Below are 23,018 nucleotides of genomic sequence, written 5' to 3' on the forward strand. Positions count from 1 at the left end.
GCACTTAATGCCACAAAACCATACACTTTAAAATGGTTAGAGTGGCACATTGTTTTATGAATATTATGTCACAATTTTAAGAGGACTCTTTTGCTAATCACTGATGGCTCATACCTCTAATCATGACTACTCAGAAGCCTGAGATATGGCAGACCATGCAGGAAAGTACTCAGGACTCTTAGTTCTAATTAATCAGTAAAAAGCTGGAAGAAGTGTGTCTTAAGTGGCAGTGTGCCAGTCTTGAGTTAAAAAAACAAGCAAGATCATGAGGCCCTGCAAGAGCCAAGCAAGACTTCATGTCCCAGTACTAGTACAAAAAATATAAAATAAATCAGCTCTTGCTGATTCATCACTATTCTGCATGGACAGCCCTACTCTTCACAACAGAGATTGGAGACTCGCTCTGTAGGGATGTGGAGGTTCTCATGAAATAAGAACCATGTTCCTCCCCAGGGAAATGAACAGGAAGAGTGACCATCTCTGAGTGAAGCAGGCACTATGGTCTTCCCTGTCCAGAGACATCCTTTCAGTAACCATGAAGGAATGCATACTATCCACCATGATCTGCTACCTAGTTTCTAATGTTGAGTGCATAGATGTTTCCAGTTACTCTCCAGGACTAGCAGTTGAAACAAGGCATTAGGACCACCTTCATTTTAATCAAGTTCTTTAACCAACCCCTATGTATGTTCTTTTGAGAAATTTGTAAACCTTTCTTGCTTTCCCTCCCTCCCTTCCCCCCCCCCCACACTTCCTTATCCCGTTTCTTCTAATGGAGTGGCTCATCATCCTGGTTACACATAACAATCAGATGAGGAGCTTTTAAACATATTCAAGGATGAGGACGGCCTTTTGTATTCTACAAAAAATATCTCTGAATCACTGGCATGGGATATGAGTATTTTCTTAAGAGCTCTTAAATGACTCCAATGTGCAACTGCAAAGGAAAAACAACCTCTTCAGTGTCCTTCAGTTATAAAATAATAAAAGCCTCCAATTTTTCTTAAAGAAAGCTATGAGTATTTGTACAGGTAGAAGTTGCCCTATTCAGTGGCCTCTTTGGGGAGCATTTTCCTTCAAGGCATCATAAATTGATGGGTATGTTTTATGAGATTGCTATTGGAAATAATTAGGCTAACATATAATGTTACTAATCGAACCTGACTTAATTTTCATTTGGAAAGTCTAGTTTAGCAAGTTTTAGTTATTTTAGTTTGGCAATCTTAACAGATATGAGATTCTTATTTTTTAAAATCCATTTAAAAATTATTAATCTGTTCATAATAAGACAGATACCACTAGCTGATACCTACATGAAGTGGATACTATACCAGTGCTTTACAGATTTTTTTTGAGGGGGGGAGGTCTGGTCATGGGGCCTGGACTCTGGGTCTGGGCGCTGTCCCTCAGCTCTTCAGCTCAAGGCTAGCACTCTACCACTTGAGCCACAGCGCCACTTCCGGCTTTTTTCTTTTTGCTTATGTGGTGCTGAGGAATGGAACCCAGGGCCTCAGGCATGCAAGGCAAGCGCTCTACCACTGACCCACCTTACCAGCCCTTTACAGATATTTTTAACAAAAATTTTACAAGGTTGTTATCATTAAGTTATAAATGAGAAGATTAAAATTCAGAAGGGCTTGAAGTCACAAAACTAGAAAATAGTAGATTTGGGATTTGAATCAAGTTCCAGCTGGCTTTAAATATGATTCACTACTTTCCTCATGGACAGTAAATCTATCTTATTCATACTCCTTCCTGAGAAAGCTCCCTGTTGGTGCTTAATGACACGTGACTCCTAGGCTTGGATCACAGGTAATGAATGTATAACTTTGCTACTAATGGATGTATAACTTTGCTACTAACCTATAGTATATTGTCTGGCCAAAAAGGAGAGCCAAGCCCCTTTTGAGAAACTGAATTTGTAAATACTGTCAAGATACTTAGTTAAAGGAGTAAAATCAAAAAGGCTGAATCAAGCCAGGTATTGTAGAGCACACCAGTAATCCTGGCAGAAGCAGTAGGCAGCAGAATTTAAAGCCAGCCTGAGCTACCTATCAAGATATATATACAGGCCAGCCTGAGCTGCATAGCAAGATCAGTTCTCACAAAACAAAACAAAACAATCTTAATCAAGAGATGCTTTTAGTGTCATGTATCATTGTTGCAATGGGTCATCCTGTAACTGTAACCTCCTTGTACAGAATCTTTACAATAAAATATTTTGAGGGAGAAAGAGCTGCTTTAGAATGGGCGCTGATGGCTCACACCTAGAATCCTGACTACTCAGGAGGCTGAGATATGAGGATTGAAGTTCCAAGCCAGCTTCACAGGAAAGTCCATGAGAGTCTTATCTCCAATTAATCACCAAAAAAGCCAGAAGTGGACTGTGGATTAACCATTAGAGAGCTGGAGAGAGAGGGGGAGAGAGGGAGAGAGGGAGAGAAGGTGAGAGGGAGAGAGAGAGAGGGAGAGAAAGAGAGAGAGAGAGAGAGAGAGAGAGAGAGAGAGAGAAGGAGGGAGGGAGGGTGGGGAGGGAGAAGAGAGAGGGGGAGGGTCTTAGGTACTTAGGTATATTGAGTCAGATGAGCCTGGAAAACTGAATTTATGAGAGGCCACAAACTAAGGCTAGCAGAGAAAGACAGTTGGTAGAGAGTAAACGAAACAGCAGCAGAGCCATCAGAGAACCACCATGTAGCTGATAAGAGAAATGGAGTGGCTAATAGCTCCCTCTTGCTACCTGCTTTCAGCAACCCTCTGGCTTAGATTCAGTTCATGTATAGCCTTAAAACATGTTTTCTTGAGCTATCTGGACTGTGTCTCTCTTCCTTGCTATCAAACAAGACAAAATAGGAAGTCATTATAAAAATAAAACTTCTTATATTCTGAATATTAAGCTTTTCTTTGTCATTTTTACCTCATTTCCATTTTAAGTCTTTTCTTGATTTTTTTTTCCCATTTCCTTCTCTTTTGTGTTTTTTGGTACTAGGGCTTGAACTCTAGGCTTCACAGTCGACTCTTTTGATCACAGCTGGTGCTAGCTTGACCTATGCCTTCACTTCCAGATTTTTGCTGGTTATTTGGGGATGAGAGTCTCATGGAGGGGCTGGAGGTGTGACTCAGTTGGTAGAGTGTTAGCTAATGAGCGAAAACATCAGGAACCAAGTCTGAGTCCTGGTCTTAAGCCAAAAAATAAAAGATCTCATGGATTTGTTTGCCAGAGTTAACACTGAGCCTCAATTCTCAGATCTCAGCGGCTTGACTAGCTAAGATTAGTAGACATGAGCCACTGGCACTTGACCTTACATTTTAACTTTTATAGAAATAGAATAATCAACCATATAATTAGTAACACTTCCACCAGTCAAAAACTTGTATTCATGCAAACTATTTTGACAGGGGTTAGTGGTTGCTGGATTGGGGGAGGGGAGAAACGAGAGAAGTTGGGAGAAATGGATTGCAAGAGGGCATGAGGGGGGTGATGTGTGGGTTCAAAGTCTATCTCACTGTACAGCTTAAACATAGGTAATTATATGATCATTCTTCCTTAAAGCCATTCAAACAATTACATTCTGGGCTGGGAAGGTAGCTCAGCGGTAGAGTGCTTGCCTTGCAAGCATGAGGCCCTGGGTTCGATTCCTCAGCACCACATAAACAGAAAAAAGCTGGAAGTGGCGCCGTGGCTCCAGTGGTAGAGTGCTAACCTTGAGCTGAAGAGCTGAGGAGTTCAGGCCCCATGACTGGCAAAAAAAAAAAAAAAAAAAAATTACATTCTTTGCCCAAAGACACTAATATATTTCTATTCTAATATGCATATAATGTTTCTACTTACTATGCTTTATGTTTAACTACAATTCACCTGCAATTAATTATAATACAGTAAGCTCACCCTATTCATGTGGTTCTGACCAAGTGTGGTTAAAATAAATTTCAAAACAAAGACATTTAAATTGCCCTCCCTCCCAATAGACACACAGCTCAGTTGATGGGGAGAAGTTCTCAGTGTGTGCTAGATTATCATCAGTTGTGTTTAAATTACTCTATGATCTGCTCAGCACTCCCTGCACTTAATTTTTACATGTGCACCTGTGACTTGCATATGTGCACACGTGTGTGTGTGTGTGTGTGTGTGTGTGTGTGTGCCCATCCTAGGGATTGAATTCAGGGCCTGGGCACTGTCCCTAAGATTTTGTGCTCAACGTGAGTGCTCTAGTTGAGCCACATCTCCACTGGCTTGACTTTCCTGCCTGAGCAAGACTTGCAGCAGGACATAATTCTCAGATCTGAGTCCTGAATAGCTAGGATTACAGGCATGAGTCACAGTGCCCAACTGCTTGCACTTAATTTGGTAAAAAATACTCTTCCTCAAAAGCTAATAGTGCCCAAAAAGCAAGGTAAAGGTAAATGTGTTTAAGTGATAAATTGAAAATCTCAAGAGTTCTTGAAAGACAGCATGTCTTTAGTAGAAGTTGTGCAATATTATATTAAAAAGGAATCAAGCATCCACTGTACTGAGCTCTATCCTGAGCATGCACAGTTTTTCCTCATCAGTGGTGTCCGTGAACCGTATGGTTGTGAGGACCAGGATTTACTGTATATGCTAAGGGAGATTAAGTTCTTGGTTGTTTTTTTTTTTTTTTTTTTTTGAATTTGACCTCACAATTTTATTGTCTTCATAACAAAAGTTGGAGCTTAAAACTAGATCACTTGCCCCTTTCTCTTTTTATCTCCACCCAATTCAAAATGTTTGCATCTCTTAGATCTACAGTTGGGCTCAACACATTCAAGTCTCAGCACAATCTTCTTTGTAGTCTTAGCTTTTTTCCGGAAAATTGGCTTAGTCTGACCGCCATAGCCACTCTGCTTCCTGTCAGAATGACGCTTTCCCTGGGCATACAGAGAATCCTTGCCCTTCTTGTACTGTGTTACTTTGTGAGGTTGGTGCTTGCCATACTTCTTACAAAAAGTACAGCGGGTTTTAGGAACGTTAACCATGATGGCAGGAAGCCTGCAGCAGCGCCAAAAGAAGTCTTCTCGGTTTTAATAGTCTATTTTCCAACTGTATTTTACTATTAGTCCTTTCACTATTGTTTCCTTTACTTGGAAAATCAATGTGTTAAGCTCTGTAGTTTCAATCTATTTCCATTAATATTTTCCATTCTTCAGACAATTTTTGTTTTAAAATGTTACCATCTGGTTTGGAGGTTTAGAATTTTTGTTTCTTTGTAATGCTTTGAAGTTGTGCTAAGGCAAAGATCTTAATGAAACATTTTATATGAAAACAGTACAAAATAGAATTACCGTAAGAGTTAACATAGTAATACTGAAGATCTTATTTATTGTCCTCTCCTGCCTTAGATAATAGTTTTAATTGAACCATACATTCAAACAAGATGCAATTTTACTCTGGGCCTAGAAGACCACACTGAAGCCTGCTAACATTCAATTGGTTGAATTTCACATTAGACTACTTTCACAATTTAACCACTCCTTAAAATGCATTTTTTTTGTTCTACTGCCTTTGCCCCAAGAAGTTCTTTTTCATTATCAACCATTATTCTATTTCTACCTTAATTTGTCTAGAAAATCGGATACAGATATGCTTAAAGGGGGCATTATTCTACCAATGACAAATGGAATATGTTACAACATTCTTGTTGATGTGACTAATCCAAGAAAAAGAGAGGGCAGCATTTTTGGTGTGAAAGGAGCAAGAAAATGGAGGAATTGGCTTTTTGCAGGGGCAAGTAGATTCTGTCACAAGTTAACAGGAAAAGTAGAAGAAGATAAATCTGGGAACAGATGATCAGTTGGTGGGTAAATGTAGTAGTAGGAGCTGTGGGAGTCATCATTTTTTTAAGTGATTTAGAAGGTAATCAACTGAGAGTAAAATATGAAGAAGGTGCTAAAAATGTAAGGAGATCTAAACTGTGAAACTGACTGGGCATAGTGGCTCATGTCTGTAATCCTGGCACTCAGTTCAGGAGGCTGAAAATGGAAGTAAATTTTGAGTCCACCCTGTGCTACACAGTGAGTTCTGGGTCAGACATGGAAAACCAACAGCAAGTTTTGCAATTGAGGACAAAGAAGCAATGGAGACCAGACCTGGGAATTTAGGTTGGGATACCTGGGGACCTGTAGCCTTCCACCAGCTTCAGGTCCCCAATCCTTTTCACAAGATATTTATTGAGTAAAGTACAGGGGCTTTTGTGCAAAAAGTCAGGTATCAATATTCTTTAAGTCTCAAGCACCAATCATGTGATGCAATCTTATCCAAGTGATAAATGGCTTCCTTATCTTAAGAAGTAGAGGTAAGCAGTAAATGACTTACAATTTGCATAGGCTATTTATTGTCTATCACCAAGCTCTCAGAAACTTTGGGGTCAAATTAGCCTACACCCAGGATAGATATGTGAATTCCTGTCAAACTAGGACTGATTGACCTTTTCAGGAAATGCTCAGCATTTTGAGAGTTCATGTTGGTAGGAGGAATTCAAAACTCTACCAATCCTTCTGGGTCTCACAGCTCGGTTTTTGGGGCTCTCATAAATGACCAAAACCCAAAAGAAGCTTGAAAGGCCTAGAGAAACATGAGTAAGAAGAGATCACTTTTGCCTGTGATCATTAATTTAAAGGGAGACCATGTTGCTTGTTTTATTCAGTCAAATCAACAAATAATGGGCTTAATTAGTCAGAGTAGACCAACTGGTCAGATGATGGTAGCTCACACCTGTAGTCTTAGCTACTCAGGAGGCTGAGATCTAAGGATTATAGTTCAAAGACAGCCAGGGAAGAAAAGTCTATGAGACTCTTAACCAGTGAAAACGTGAGGTTAAGATGTGGCTCAAGTGATAGAGCCACATCTTTGAGCAAGAAAGCCGAGTGAGAGGCCCTGAGTTCAAATCTCTGTACACACACACACACACACACACACACACACACACACATACACACGTAGGCTAACTGCTTCATAAATTCCAAATTTCAAAGCTCAGTACAAAGTTGATTTTGCACTAAGAAACTGTTCATGGATCATTTTCCTGAGTCTTCACAACCACCAAATAGATTCTAAAATGATTAGGTCTTTCAGATATGCAAACCAAGTGATTGGTGAAGTTTCCTAAACTACAGTTCTTGTTTTAGGTTTATAGGGTAGAGAGTCCAAAGTAATACTTGCATTATAAATTCATTCAGTAACTACAACGTGATCGCTGTATTTCATTCACTAGTAAATTGCTACTAGTATCAATTATGTTTTGCTATGTATTTCAAAATAACCTATGATATTAGCATTTTTTAACTGGAGAAGCATATTTTTGTTGATCGTGGGGCTTGAACTCGGGGCCTGGGTGCTGCCCCTCAACTTTTCAGCTCAAGGCTAGTGCTCTACCACTTGAGCCACAGTGCCTCTTCCAGTTTTCTAGTGGTTTATTGGAGAAAAGAGTCTCACGGACTTTCCTGCCCAGGCTGGCTTTGAATTGCGATCCTCAGATCTTAACCTCCTGAGTAGCTAGGATTACAGGCATGAGCCACTGACGCCTGGCTAAAATATGATGTTTTGATTGGACTAGTTACTAATTATTTGCACAAGTGGCCCATACCAAATACGTGCTGGCAGCAATGGCTGACTACATACTATATGAGGAGTGAGGGGATGCCCAGTCCTTCCTTCTGTCTCACATTCACACTCACAGACACAAGTAATAAGCCTGTTCTTCTAATGTCATTTGGGTAACCTATGAAATCATTAACATATTCTGAGCCTCAGTTTACCTGTGAAATTCAATTAATAATGCTTACCTCACAGGGCTGCTATTGATTACTATAAATATTGAGTTACTAAATCACTAGTAGTGTGTGGATTTTTTTTCATCTTAACACTACTGACATTTTGGATTTATGCTTTGTCATTGGTGACTGCCCTATGCATAACAGGGTGTTAGGCAGAAATATTTGACTTCCACACTTTAGTTGTTAATAACAGCCCACTGGCTGTAAAAATCCAAAGTATCTCTGGGCATTGCTACATCTTCCTCCAAGGGTAAAAATTAAGCACTCATTTCACTGATGTGGAGAAGTACAGTGTTACTAGATCATACATTCACATTTAGTGGGGTTTGGAAATTTAAAAATATTCAGTGATAACAAATATCTGCTATTGACTGAACACTCCTTGCTCTCCAAATTCAAATGATCATAGTTTATCTTCCAATAGGGAAAACTGTATTTGGAGATAGGATCTTTAGAAGTAATGAATGTTAAAAGAAGTCAAAGGGGGGCTGGGAAGTTGGCTCAGTGGTAGAGCGCTTGCCTTGCATGCCTGAGGCCCTGGGTTCGATTCCTCAGCACCACATAAGCAAAAAGAAAAAAGCCGGAAGTGGCGCTGTGGCTCAAGTGGTAGAGCGCTAGCCTTGAGCTGAAGAGCTGAGGGACAGTGCTCAGGCCCAGAGTTCAGGCCCCACAACCGGACCAAAAAAAAAAAAAAAAAAGAAGTCAAAGGGTGAGGCCCTACCCTCCTGGGCTAAGGACAGTGCTCTTACCAGAAAAGGAGATCTGTGTGTGTGCGTGTACATGTGTGTGTCTTTCTGTCTCCCTCTCTCTGTGTTTCTCTCTGGCATATGAGGGGAGAGAAATCAGGTGGCTGTCTACAAACCAGGGAGAAGGTTCTCACCAAAAGTCAACATCTTGATCTTGGACTTCCCAACCTTCAGAAATGTGATAAATGAATTTCACTTGCCCAGTCTGTGCCTTTTTTGTGGTAGTCCAAGTAAACTAATACATAATATAGAATTGTAAAGAATCATGGTAGTCAGGTATTGCTTGGTGATTTATTTTTTTTTTTGTTCGTGGGGGTTTTACTTTGGGCCTGGGCGCTGTCCCTCAGCTCATCAGCTCAAGGCTAGCACTCTACCACTTGAGCAAAAGCACCACTTCCACCTTTTTCTGCTTATGTGGTACTGAGGAATAGAACTCATGGCCTCATGCATGCAAGGCAAGCACTCTACCACTGAGCCACCTTCCCAGGCCCAGTGATAGAAATTTCTTAACAGTGAACACAACTCTTCTCTATACTTATTAAAACTTTCATATAACCTATCTCATTTAATCAGAAAACTGGTAAGGTAGGCTGAAGAGGTATTATTTCCATCTTTCAAATTAGAAAATTGAGACTAAGGTCAACTTGGTGACTTGCCAAATTTTTCTGGTGAAAAGGTGGAAAAGACCTGGGTGTAGTGGCTCAGGCCTATAATTCTAGGTCTCTAGGAGGTTAAGGATAGTGATATAAAGCCAACTCAGAAAAAGAAGTTCCTAGGCTCAATCTCAATCAATAGCTTCAACACAGTGCTACTTATCATCTCAACCACTCTGGAAGCTGAGATAGGAAAGATGTCAGTTTCAGGCTTGCCTGGGCAAGAAAGTACATGAGACCTCATCTCAACAGAAAAAAGCTGTGTATGATGGCATAAAACTATCATCCCAGCCACAGTGGGAGGTATAAACAGGAGGATCATGATCTAGTCCAGCTTGGGCAAAAAGTGAGACTGCATCTCAAAAACAATCAACATGAAAAAGAGTGAGAGGAACAGTTCAAGAAGTAAGGTCACTTGTGTGATCTGAGTTCTAATCCCAGTATTGAAAAAAAAGAAAAAAGAAAGAAAAAGAGGAAGGAAGGAAGGAAGGAGGAAAGAAAAAATTAAGAGATTCTCACCTGCAGGTTTGCAAAGTTGTCCTGTAGAGTCCAGAAGGACAGGGACATCAAAGTGAGATCTTTGGTGGGTCCAATTGCAAAAACTGAGTATCAGAACATTAGGTGGAATATTATGTCTTAAGTTTTCCACAGTGGTTTGCTCAACTTGCTATATTAACTGAAGAATGAATACATGAAGGGATGAACACAGACCACGTAGTTCCTGTTAACTTTCAATGAGGGGTGTACTTGGAACAACTCCAATCAAGTCTGCTGCTGCCTTTGTCTGATATGCCTCTTTTCTCCTCTGCTGACCTCTAGGGATAGCTTTCCTAAGTCCCAGGCAGGTATCTACACTTCTGTTATCTGCATCCTCATTACTCCACCCCATCCCAGAGGAAGCAACAGTTCAACTTAAAAAAAACACACACGCAAAAACCAGAAACCACAGCTCCAACTACAGTACTTGGCAGTGCAGTTGCTTAATATGTGTTGACCTATCTGAGTGTCAGGAAGACAAGCAAGGGACACTAGAGAAGCAACTTTCAAGTTTAGGAAGAGTGTTCATTTCCTTACAGCTCTGAAGGATTTTGTGCTTTCTGTAGCTGGGAGGGAGTGGGTGGCTCAAGCTCTGTGGTGCCATTCTACCCCCCTGTGGAGCCTGTGTGTACTGCAGGTAACGGCTCTGCTGGCCAATTCAAATCCCAAGAGCAAACCCACTCAGCCCGCCCTTTTTTTCCTTTCCCAGGAAGCTATTTCTTTCCTCATTTGTGCTATTTGTCTGATTTCAGGACTTGTTAGGGATTTTCGTTGAAAAAAATTTTTTTTGTATTTTTCAAACTGGCTGAAGTGTGGCTGCCTGCTAAGAAATAAGTGCCTTTCTATGCGAGTCAGGGTTAAGACAAAGCATTGCTAACTTGATTTGGGTCTTGTACCACAGAATCTCAAAGCCTGTGTTCTAGCTGTGTGCCCAACCTTCCCTAATAAGAGTCACTTTGGATCCCTGCTAAATCCATGGCTCCCAGGACCTGCCCTTGGCTGTAATCCTGTGACTTGATGTGACTGATTATTTGTATTTTAAACTAGAACTCCTAAGTGGTTCTGGTCATCAAGGAAGTCTGGGAAATGAATCACCTGTAGAATGGGTCACCTATAGAATGAGGGCTATTTTTTTCCATCTTTTCCCCCCAGTGAGTTTAGTTCCTTGAAGATAGCAGTTATACATCAGGCATATTTAAGATTATTCTGCAGTATTTGCAGCAACAAAGGCAACTTGGAAAGCCAAGGCCCTACAGCAAACCCAAACTTCAGATCTGTGCTTGTCTTCAAAATCCAAGAGTCTCAGTCGCATTAGTATGCCTTCCCTCGGGCCACAGATGATGTCAGCGTCGGGGTGGCTAAGGCTGTGGTCCTCACTAGCTCTTAGAATGGGGAAGGAGTTCTATTCGCTATCACAAGAAGCGTTGTCATCAGCGACCAAGCAAGGGACGCTGAGAAAAGTACTCAGAAGTTTAATATTTTCACCAAGTTGGGAGCTCTCCAGGGGAGTGAGAGGTAGGACTGAGTCTCCCAACTGTCCTCCCACAGGTTTTCCTCGGAAAAGAGGCCCTTGTTGGGAGTCACAGAAGGTTTGGAAGAGGAAGTCATCAGCCACTCAGCTCCATGAAGTCTGTCTAGGCCACAAAGACCCGGCTCTGGGCTGAAGGACACACGGACACACACGTCTAGGCCGCAAAGACCACACACACACACACACACACACACACACACACACACACACACACACACACACACACACACACACACACACACACACACCCTTCCAACACGCCCCTCACCCGGAAATACGAGAAGGACACACGGACACACACACACACGTCTAGGCCGCAAAAACCGCGCACACACACACACACACACACACACACCCTTCCAAAAACCGCACACACACACACACACACACCCTTCCAACACGCCCCTCACCCGGAAATACGAGAAGGACACACGGACACACACACACACACGTCTAGGCCGCAAAGACCACACACATACACACACACACACACACACACACACACACACACACACACACACACCCTTCCAACACGCCCCTCACCCGGAAATACGAGGGCCCCACCTCGGCTCCACTCCTAACAGGTATGGAAGGGTTCCCTAGCACGTCCCGAGCTCTGCGCAAGCGCATTACGGCCCAGCAGCGGCGCACAAAGGTGCGGGGGCTAGGGCTGGTCACGTGGGTGCATCAGCCCTCTCCGCGATTTCCCTATAAGGTCTTGGGCTAAGAGGCCCCGCCCCTCGCCGTGCCCTGGAATGTGCTTTGAGGCCCAGCCACAGGACGGACGCAACCATCTGCACACGCGGGAGGGGGGAGCAGGGCTTACGGTGCAAGAAGAGTACAAAACAAAATGCAGAACGTCAGTCACAGTCCCAGCCAGGCGTTCCGTATCCCCTCCGTTCTAAACCTCTCGCTTCATGCTTTCAGTTCTTGTAGTTGCTCAGTAGCGTACCCGCCGACCACCCTGGCAGCCCCCCTCCCGCTCGCTCCCCCCGGGAAGTTTGGCCCACTCTGGGAACTGAGAATGGTGACCGCACTTCCTTCCGGTTTGCTCAGCGCAGGTCGGAAGTGTTGCTTTTTGGCGGCTCCCGGTGGAGAAGGGTGGTGCTTTGGGCGGCGCGGGGTTCGCTGAGGAGTTCGGATTCTCGCGGCGGTGCCGGGTGAGTGGTGGTCGGGGCCAGGCCAGCCGGACCCGCGTCCTCGCGGGACGACTCGGGATGGCAGCGACGCTCCGCGGGGAAACGCTGGGCTCGGGGAGCGCACCTGGCTGGGCCGGTGTCGCACCTGGCTCCCGGGTTTGGAGCCGAGGTGCCAGCCACGGGCGTCAAAGGCCCGGCCCCCAAGTGGCCCGGACGCACACTTGTCCCTCGTGCCCGGACTAGCAGCTGGGAAAAGGTGGCTTAGCTCGCTGGCGCCTTGGTCTTGGGCGATAGCCGGGCCCGCGAAATCCGAGCCGCGGAGGAGCTGACACCCAGACTATGTTTAGTCTGTAACGTAGACTTGCCCGATTCAAGGACGTTTGCGCCAAAACAGGAGCCCGGATCCCCCTCCCCCCCCCCGCAGCTGTCGGTGCAGCTGCGCGGCGCCGTGGGAGAGCAAGGAGCCGCCCGTGCGGGTGCCCGTGCCCGCATCTGATTAGAACTAAGTGACGTTTTGACAGAGGAGCTGGGGATTTGGTTTGCTTTCATGCTTGTGTTCACGTCTATTGGCCTAGGAACTGTTTTCGTTTAAAGCAGTTTAGTAGGTATTGGAAAGCATATGTCACTTCTTTAGAGGCGTTTGAAACAGGACCCGGCCGAGTGAATTTTTAACTTACAAAATGCTTAGTTTTACCTCTGAGGGGGGAAAAGGAGGTGTGTGTGTGTGTGTGTGTGTTTAATTGGTATGCGTTTTTTGGTTCCTGGCCTTTCGGACGTCTTATTTTAGAAAACGACATCTTACTGTTTTCTGGCGAGTCAGCCTGACCACAAAAGTGTCTCTGGGAAAGAACTTTTGGGTGTGGCGGTCCCAGAGAACTGATCCGACTGGCAACCGGAAGTTTACGTAAGAAATGAAAACTTGATTTAGTTGGAACGGAAAAACCTAGTTGAAAATATACTTTAAAAGATCTTTAAACACCAAAAAAAAAAGATTGGGGGGGAAAAAGTGCATTGGTTAAATGGGATGTAGAGTTGATAGGCATTTGGAAAGCCGAGCACATTATTAGGTGCTGTCACACTGCAGTTATCTGTTTTAGGGCTGGTATTGGGACTTGAACCCAGGGCTTCTGCGCTGTTTTTTTTGTTTGTTTGTTTGTCTCTACCACGTGAGCCACATTCTGGTTTTGGGGTGGCTAATTGGAGGTAAGTCTCAAGGACTTTCCTGCCTGTGCTGGCTTCAAACCTGGATCCTCAGATGGAGGCCTCCTGAGTAGCTAGGATTACAGGTGTGAGCCATGGGCTGCCAAGCTCACTATGCAGCTCTAAGATATGCATTTCCAAAATTTTCTCAACTCTCAAGTATTCTGTAGAAGTTTTTAGGTTACATTTATTACATTTATAAATGTAGGTCCCTAAGGTTTTAATTAAAGCAGTCTGATGTATAAGTATGGATTAGTGCTACTTGGTTTTGTAGATTTTTCAAAATCTCTAGATAGCATAGTTCCTACAAGTTCTGTATTTCTAAAGGTTCCCAAAAATCTGCTTGCCTTTGTGTATGAGGAAGACCCCTTTCAGGATTTTTGCCTTTTATTTCTCCCATGTCTTTGTCTGGTTTAACATCTTCCTTGGACATCATTTATGTCTCTCCTGTTGTATTAACCCTTAATGATTTATTCTTCTAGCTCAGCAAACTATTTAAAACTATCTAAGAAGATTACAAAACTACAAATTCATTGCCACCTATAGTCTCCCCGACTTAGAAGGAAGTTAGGCTCTTTCCATCTGTAAGCTGAATGTTCTTGATTACCCTTGTCTTTCTTTCATCTCAGCCTCTGAAATCCTTATAGTTTATTTGAGGCTGCTCTGCAATGTTCCAGCTTTGCAGGTTTCACACAACTACTGCTCATACCAAAAGTCTCATTAAGTGCTTCCCAAATAAAGATCCAGTGTAACAGTTAGTGAGGATTCTTCATAATTTGGAACTCTCAGGTGATCTTCTAAATAGAGAACATTTACACTGATAAATGACTCTTTTTTTGCCCCCTCCCCCCCCCTTTTGCAGTCCTGGGTTTGAATTTCTTTCCTAAAGCTTGCTGAGCAGGCTCTAACTGTCAAGCATGCCTCCAGCACTATATTTTGCTAGTTGCTTTTGAGATAGGGTCCTGTCTAGGGTGCCTGGATGCATTCCACCCATGTTAGGCTCCCCAGTACAGATGGGGGCCACTGCATCCAACTTTCATTAAGAAGTCACACTGTGATACCAACAACCTTAGCTCCCACCTGGAACTAGGATTCCAGGCACTGTGATAAAATATTTTCAGTTTTAATTTGTCCCAACTTTTAAAACTGACATAAGAGCTGCACACTTCAAGAAGGCTTGTCATTTGCTGAGTTCAGCATCACTTGTTAAAGGTGCAGTAAAATAGACAGTGAACTATTCTAAAAAGCAAAGAAGACAGTACTAGTATCAAGGATGATCTTCATGACATTGTAGCACTGTTCCTGACTTGATTCCTCAATCCCTGCTTATTCTATTCATACTTTTTGGTAAGAAAAGGTAAAATCACATTTCCTTGTTTTGGAACAATTGAGAAGCTAAACATACTGTTACTGTACAGCTTCCAAGTTTCTGGTAGTAAATGATCTCACAAATTAAAATCCAGTTGTGAAAAAGTTAAGGCCAGGTAGTTTGATCAGTGTTCCACTGTTTTTGATAGAATTAAGTGCCTTCATTATTAGAACCAAGACTAGCAACCAGATCTCTAAATTCTGAGGTACTTTTCAGCTTCCAAATGGGATTTAAGTGTCCACCTAATCTTTTAGAAATCTACAAAGTTCATCCTGAATTCAAAGTATTTGATATCATGTGCCACCTGATTTATTTAATATTTTCTCACTTTTTTAACTAGAGTCATACCTCTAGAATGAAAAGTATGCAAACTATTGGTTCGTCTCATAAGTTGAACCAATCACCACATTTCTTCTTAGTTGCCTTTCCAACTATATTTTAAGCTCCTCAAAGATAGGGCACCTATATGAATTACATTTAACTTTTAACTAGTAGTCAGTGCTAATAACATTTTATATACATTAGTGTAATAACTGCTCATCATGTTGATAGGATAGAGTACTGAGTGGTCCAGAGTTCTGTGTAAGACTTGTTGGTGCTGACAAAAAATAAAGACATGCTTTGAACTGTTTCATTATGCATCTACAAATTAATACATAATGCCTGATTAAAAGAACAGGACAGGAAGTGGCGCTGTGGGTCAAGCAGTAGAGCGCTCCAGCTTGCCTTGAGCTGAAGAGTGCAGGGACGGCGCATCCAAGCCGAGTTCAAGCCCCACGACCGACAAAAATAAAAAAAAAAAAAAAAGAACAGGACATACATAAAAAAATTGAAAACTACATACATGTATTAAAACTAAATTCAAAAAGATACCTAAAACTTCCACCAAAATTAGTACTTCTGGTTTTATAGGTTAGAGAATTAATATGTCAACTGTTTGGCCAACTATCCTCACCAGTTTCTTTGTTCTTAAAATAACTGACATTGCTACATCATTAGGGAAAGACAATGGTGTCATACAGAACAAGACTATTTTTAAAGATGTACTGTGGCTTACCAAAGGCCTGACATGTCTGAGATATTAGATGGACTGGCAAAAATATGTGGCCCTCACTGGGTATCAACTGCTCACCCCAAGTCTAATGTACATTTAAGAGATGAGGATAATATATTCCTTGTAGTTCTTAAAATATGTAGAAGGGGAACATAGAACTTTGCATAGTTTAATGAGGTTTAGAGCCTCCCCCAAAGTATTACAGAATGAAAATATGTATTCATTAACAACTCAAATAGATAATGAAAAGCAGCCTCATAAAGAATGGTTAAAATCTGAAAATTTGGGAGTGGTATGTAATTTCTGTGCCATGTACAGTGTATTTTCCAATAACATTGTTAAAGAGTGTTCTATAATGGATTGGCTGGAATTTGTGACTACTCTTTCTGGAATTTCCTGCTAAAATATGAAAACAGGCAGCTAAAAATAATGTGAATTGAACTTTTCCAATTATTTCCAATAATTAAGTTTAGTCTGTAATATAGGATAACCAAGGAAAGAATGTAAGAAAAACGTTTTAAACTCATCCACATACTCTAAGGGTGACTTTGAATGCTGGGCTCTAGGTAGTATTTCATTCTTTGCAATCCTCAGATTTATTTTTAGAGCAAGGGCATAGTGTTTTGCCACATCATAGCTAAATGTTTTCAGAACGTAAGTTTTAAAACTGTTATCCTGGTCAGAGTGAAATCAGTAGTGACTATTTTAGACCAGCTCAGAAGAATATAACTCAGTACAGTGTCTTAGTCTTGCTCATCAATCAGGAAGGAAGTTTGCTGACTACCATCTCTACTCCCAACTCTGAAGGATGGTATGGTAGAATTGTATTGGGTGATAATTGGATTTTTAATATTGAACATGCTTTTGTAGTGTTTTTTAAATGGAGTGTTGAAGAAAAATGCCTTAATTCTATGTATTATCAGGCATATTTTTAAACTTATACTCTACAGGGATAAATTTAGGTTATTAGAGAGCAAAGAGTCTCTTTATCTCTTAAAATATTCTTTGAAACTATTTGAATTGTTCGAATTTCATTCTTTTATTTATTATCTTTAGTTGCACAAAGGGGCTTTAATTGAACAAATCAATTAATAAGTACACTACATCTTGATTATTAGGGTGATAACTGTGCTCCAATTTTGTGTAGAGGTCTTACTAAGTGATTTAGTGTGGCTCAGATGACTAGTCTGGATGGAATACATGGTGCCTGTGAAACTTAATTAGAGATGAGTTAACTTTAGTTTTTTATACTTTACCAACAAACATCGAGCAAAATGTTTCTTGAAAAACTTGGAACCAAGAAGAAAGAGTGCAATAAAAGATTTCAGTTGAATGTAGATGAGCACTGTCAGTAGTGATTAGGAGAGAAGGTCTGTTCCATCTGTTAGCCTTCTGCTTCCTTACCTTTCTCTCCACTATATATAGATGGGATCAGTAGCTTAGGTGAGGGCTACAGAAGGATGGTCCTTTTGAAGATAAATGTGTGTTTTGTAGCACCACCATAGCGTTGAAATTTAGAACCAGCACGGTGTCCCGGATACCTAAGTATTTGATTAAACCAGCTGTTAAGCTCTATGGCAGTCCTGGAGTTGTGTAAGCTTGTCTGTAAACCAGTGGCAAATCACTTCAGCTCGTTTGACTTGATAATGGCTTTAATTTGGAATTTGAAGTGACCACCTTTTATAAAAATTTACAATTACAAAGTGGGTAAACTGAAATCATGAGTCTGGATTTTCATTTTTAGTCTAAATCTTTGTGTCATAGTTTCCATTATGTGAGAAATTCTTACCAAGTGATACTGTTTGGGGTGTTTTTTTAACTTATTTTTTAAAATTATCTTTAGTTGTACAAAGGAGGAGTGGACAAAAGCATTTTATGAACATAATATATCTTGATCAATATCACCCCTTTCAACATTCTCACCCATCCCTCCCAACATATCCCTTCTTGGATTCTTGGGATATATCTAATTAGCTCAAACATATCAGAAAATGGATTTTGTTTACTTTTGTTAATTACTGTTTTGATTGGAACTTAAGTCAATTTAGGTGCTGATTTTGCTTTCCTTATGTTTCTTTCTTACTTAGGATTTAACCATCACCATGTCGAGCAAAAGGGCAAAGACCAAAACCACCAAGAAGCGCCCTCAGCGTGCAACATCCAATGTGTTTGCTATGTTTGACCAGTCACAGATCCAAGAATTCAAAGAAGCCTTCAACATGATTGACCAGAACAGAGATGGTTTCATTGACAAGGAAGATTTGCATGATATGCTTGCCTCGTTGGGTACTGCTCAGACTTAATATTAATATATTGGGTAGAATTTCCCTAATGATTTTTATGTTTATTTATTGAGTCTTAAGGCTTTATGAAGTCAGCCTCATGAATCTGTTGAGAGTTGGAGAGTGTGTATATGAGAGAGAGAGACTTAATTATGAAATTAGTTCTGTTCCTCCTAATGGAATATTAAGAATCTTTTTTTTTTTTTTTTAATTTTTTTGGGGGTCCAGTTGTAAGGCCTGAACTCTAGGCCTGGGCACTGTCCCTCAGCTCTACAGCTCAAGGCTAGCGCTCTACTATTTGAGCCACAGTGCCACTTCCGGCTTTTTTTCTTTTTGCTTATGTGGTGCTGAGGAATCGAACCCAGGGCCTCATGCATGCAAGGCAAGCACTCTACCACTGAGCCACCTTCCCAGCCCCCGGAATATTAAGAATCTTAATGGAATCTTAAGAATCTCTGAAACTTTTAGTGCAGACTATATTCATTGAGAAGACCTTGTTTCCCTAAACAGTTTTGCTATGCAAATGCAAACTGTGTATAGATAGATGGTCACTTTCTTGCCGAAATGTTTACTGTGATATGTTTACCATGTTATATAGTTGATATGTTTTATAATGTAATCTAATTATGATTTTGTATGTTTAGGAAAAAACCCAACTGATGAGTACCTGGATGCCATGATGAATGAGGCTCCAGGCCCCATCAACTTCACCATGTTTCTCACTATGTTTGGTGAGAAGTTGAATGGCACAGACCCTGAAGATGTCATCAGAAATGCTTTTGCTTGCTTTGATGAGGAAGCAACTGGTAAGTCAGAGATAACCTTTACTTACAAAGTGACTTAGGTTTTTTTTAGTTATGGTAATTAAATACACAATAATTTAAAATGTAATGGACATGGTTTTCATTTGGTCTGTTCATCCTTTACCTTACTGTCTACAATAGGTTGCATGTGAAACCTCTTTGGGAAACTTAGGTTGCTCCTTTACTCGAAGGTTAACTCCACAAGGTACTTGTTAAATGAATAACTTTTTCCAGAGCAATCCTGAATAAAGAATTTCTCATCATAGGCTGGCACCAGTACAATCCTGGGTTTGCTTAACCTGTATCCCTCAACTCCAATAAAACGATTTAACTCTGCTATCTAACCTTTATTTTAAACCAAACAGAGCCTAAGCTCTGGAATCAGACTACCTGGATTTAGATTCCTCTTCTGCTGCATGACAGCTGTGGAATTTGGGGCCAATTACTTAATTTCTCTAAGTTAGGTTTTATTTGTGAAGTAGGCAATAATACTACTTACCTCATAAAGTTGCTGTTAGGATTAAATAAGGAAATGACATGATAAATTTGAATGCACTCACAGAAACAAGTGTAGTCGGGGTGAGGGGCATTATGGAGCATGCCAACAATCCCAGCACTCACGAGACTGAGGCAGGAGGATTTGAGAATTTGAGGTAGGCATAGCTATACCTTGCCTCCAAAAGAAAAGCCAAAGATGAAGTTCAATAATAAAATGTTTACCAGAATGTTAAGGCCCTGGGTTCAGGGCCTTAGCACTTCGAAAAAACGAAAACAAACCACTTAAGTTATTTTTGGAAAGGCTAGAGTAGAAAAAAATGGAGAGACATACTAATTCTCTTCCCCCAACAAAGATGTTTCTATATTGCTTGAATTGGTTTACTGTGAATTGGTATTACTTTTTTTGTATTTGGTACTTGAGTTTTGATCTTAGGGCCTTGCACTTGCTAAACAGATACTTTACCAGTTGAACCATGTCCCAAGCCCTTTTTGCTTCAGTTATTTTTCAGGTAGCATCTCTGATTTGGGCCAGTCTGGACATTGCTCCTTCAACTTAGGCCGCCCATGTAACTGTGGTGACAGGCCTTTTCATTGAGATGGAGGTCTTACAAAATTTTGTCAGGGGTTACCTTGAACCATGGTCCCCCCCTCTCCCCCCCCCCCCAAGTACCTAGGATTATAGGTGTGAGCCACCAAACTTTTTTTTTTTTTTTTTTGCCAGTCCTGGAGCTTGAACTCGGCCTAGGAGCTGTCTCTACGTTTGTTTTATTTTATTTTTTTTTATTTTTAATGTTTGTTTTATTTTTGTTTAAGGATAGCACTCAGTTGGGCCACAGCTCCACTTTGAGCTTTTTGGTGGTTAAATAGAGATAAGAATCCCATGGTCTTCTGGTACCAAACTGGCTTTGAACTTTGATCTTCAGATCTCAGCCTCCTGAATAGCTATATTACAGGTGTGGATTGCCAGCACCAGCTCTTTTTCAATAGAAGAGAATACAGCTATATAAAAGATAGGTATAGGCTTTCCTACGCAGGCTAGCTTCGAACTGCAATCCTCATCAGCCTCCCGAATAACTAGAATTACAGGCAAAAGCCACCAGCACCCAGCATGCACTTGTTCATTTATTTCTGTTTTTATATCTATAAGTAGTTGTATTCTTTGGGCAGTCAGGTTTCAAGACAACCTTAGCAAAAACTCAATAAAAAGCAGACCAATTATTTCATCACTGCACACACCTATTGCCTATCACAGTGTCAATGATACATTGCTGCCTAAGTATTATGTGTTTGCTGATGCTAGCATGTTTGATATGTATGTTAGGTTTGTAAACATTAAGCTCATTTTAACCAGCTGTGATGTTATATGCCTGTAATTCCACATAGAGACTGGAGATCACAAATTCATGGCCAGTTAGAACTACACAGTAACGCTGTTTCCCTTGAAAAAAAGTAAAACAAAAAATGACGTCAGAGGTAAAGGAAATGCCTGAAATAATATAGCTTGTTAAATTGGGCCTTGGTACTCTACTATTTTTTCCACTGGAGCACTTTCTTCACCTTTATGATGCCATATTGATTTCACTCAGTTATTTTTTCTTTTACTTTTTGATGTGGTATTCATTGTAATGCGATAATTAACTGCTCTTTCCTTATATAATAGGAAATAGGAATTATAAAGCTTAGGTGCCTGGGTCATACTTTACTGTCTTTGTTCCAGGGTAGGTTTAGTCCCTGCCATCAAAGATCAGAAGATGTGGAAGCTGAGGGACAGCAGAGTAATATAATGGCTGCTAAGTAGCTGGCCACTGTTCTAAGCACCTGTCTGTTGAAGTTGTCTAAAGTGGCTGGAAACCCTGTATTTCATGTATTATCATGTATATAGTTTCTTACTGTAGAAAATGCACAGTCAGGTGTATGTAGTACTTGTAACTAACTTTGAGAGTAGTATATATTCTGATCCTCAGGTTTTCATTCTCTAGGCACCATTCAGGAGGATTACCTGCGGGAGCTGCTGACAACCATGGGTGATCGCTTCACAGATGAGGAAGTAGATGAGCTGTACCGAGAAGCCCCTATTGACAAAAAGGGCAATTTCAATTACATTGAGTTCACACGTATCCTCAAACACGGAGCAAAAGACAAAGATGACTGAAAAGAACTTCAAATTCCAGCCATATGTTCCTTATTGCCACTCTGGGTATTTCTGAGATTTTTCTCTTAGAGCCTGTTGCATGCCCTTAGCTATAGAGCTTTTGCCTTTCCTGTTTTGTATTTATTCTCAGCCATTTGGGCACATGTATCTTTATAATCAGACTGGAATTGGGACTTTTTGTCATTCTCAGAATAGAAAATAGGGTAATTTAATTTACCAGTGGTCCTATCCCCTCCCCCAAGTAACTGCAGTCCACACAGAGTCAATATATTTTTTCAGAGAAAGTTATTCACTCAATTTTTTCTGAACCATAATTAAAACTTTATCATAAAACACTTGTTTAAACTTCTTATTTACCAAAGTTGACTTTTATCAGTTGCTTTTCAAGGGAGAGTCAATGAAGTAGGTCTTAGAAAATAATATTCTAGGTCTGGACCTGGTGACATAATCTCTATAATCCCAGCATTAGGGAAGCTGAGGCACGAGGAGGATCATGAATTCTAGGCAGCCTGGGCTACATAATGAGTTAGAGGTCAAGGTGGGCATATGGTAAGACTCTATCTTAAAAACGGGAACAGGAACAACAAAAAGAAAGATTTTTGTTTGGCCTCTAATACTCCTTCCTTTTAACTACTCTCATCTGGTTTCCTGTACTTTATTTTTTTGCCAGTCCTGGGTTTGAATTTAGGGCCTCAGCACTAAGCTTTTTCTCAAGGCTAACACTAACACTTGAGCCACAATTCTACCACCTGAGCCAGTGCCACTTTCTGTTTATGTGGTACTAAGGAATTGAACCGAGGGCTTCATGCTTAGTAGGCAAGCATTCTACCACTAAGCCCCATTTCCAGCCCTGTCTTCCAGTTGTTGTTTTTTTTTTTGGGGGGGTCCAGTGGTGGGGCCTGAACTCTGGGCCTGGCCACTGTCCGTCAGCTCAAGGCTAGCGCTCTACCACTTGAGCCACAGCGCCACTTCCGGCTTTTTTCTTTTTGCTTATGTGGTGCTGAGGAATTGAACCCAGGGCCTCAGGCATTCAAGGCAAGTGCTCTACCACTGAGCCACCTTCCCAGCCCTGTCTTCCAGTTTTTAAAGCAAGTTTCTGTAAAAATCAGTATAAATATCATTTTAACAGCTATAAGTTCTTAAGTTTGGCAAACTTGCTTTTTCTGTTCCCACTTTTAACTGCTCTAAACTTTTGTGCATGGTTTTATTTAAAATTATACCAAGCCATTGCATATAATTTTCATTTTCCTATTTTTTAAATTTTTT

General features: G+C 41.1%; 2 protein-coding genes across 3 annotated transcripts; one reads left to right on the plus strand and one right to left on the minus strand.

Moving 5' to 3' along the window:
- Nucleotides 1-4,622: 4,622 nt before the first annotated feature.
- LOC138831615 (large ribosomal subunit protein eL42-like) lies at nt 4,623-5,083 on the minus strand. The gene has a single exon (XM_070028666.1). The coding sequence runs from the start codon at nt 4,990-4,992 to the stop codon at nt 4,696-4,698; it is 297 nt and encodes a 98-aa protein (XP_069884767.1). The 5' UTR covers nt 4,993-5,083; the 3' UTR covers nt 4,623-4,695.
- Nucleotides 5,084-12,305: 7,222 nt separating this feature from the next.
- LOC138832109 (myosin regulatory light polypeptide 9) lies at nt 12,306-22,085 on the plus strand. Of its 2 annotated transcripts, none has more exons than XM_070029496.1 (4): nt 12,306-12,415; nt 18,105-18,303; nt 18,944-19,105; nt 21,580-22,085. In XM_070029496.1, the coding sequence occupies exons 2-4, from the start codon at nt 18,120-18,122 to the stop codon at nt 21,750-21,752; spliced, it is 519 nt and encodes a 172-aa protein (XP_069885597.1). In that variant the 5' UTR covers nt 12,306-12,415; nt 18,105-18,119; the 3' UTR covers nt 21,753-22,085. The 2 variants fall into 2 exon arrangements, with proteins under 2 accessions (XP_069885597.1, XP_069885595.1); XM_070029494.1 differs by lacking the exon at nt 12,306-12,415 and adding an exon at nt 16,713-16,828.
- Nucleotides 22,086-23,018: the final 933 nt, after the last annotated feature.

Source organism: Dipodomys merriami, unplaced genomic scaffold (assembly GCF_024711535.1).
Source record: "Dipodomys merriami isolate MVZ:Mamm:240054 unplaced genomic scaffold, mDipMer1.0.p SCAF_2, whole genome shotgun sequence".
Classification (NCBI taxonomy): domain Eukaryota; kingdom Metazoa; phylum Chordata; class Mammalia; order Rodentia; family Heteromyidae; genus Dipodomys; species Dipodomys merriami.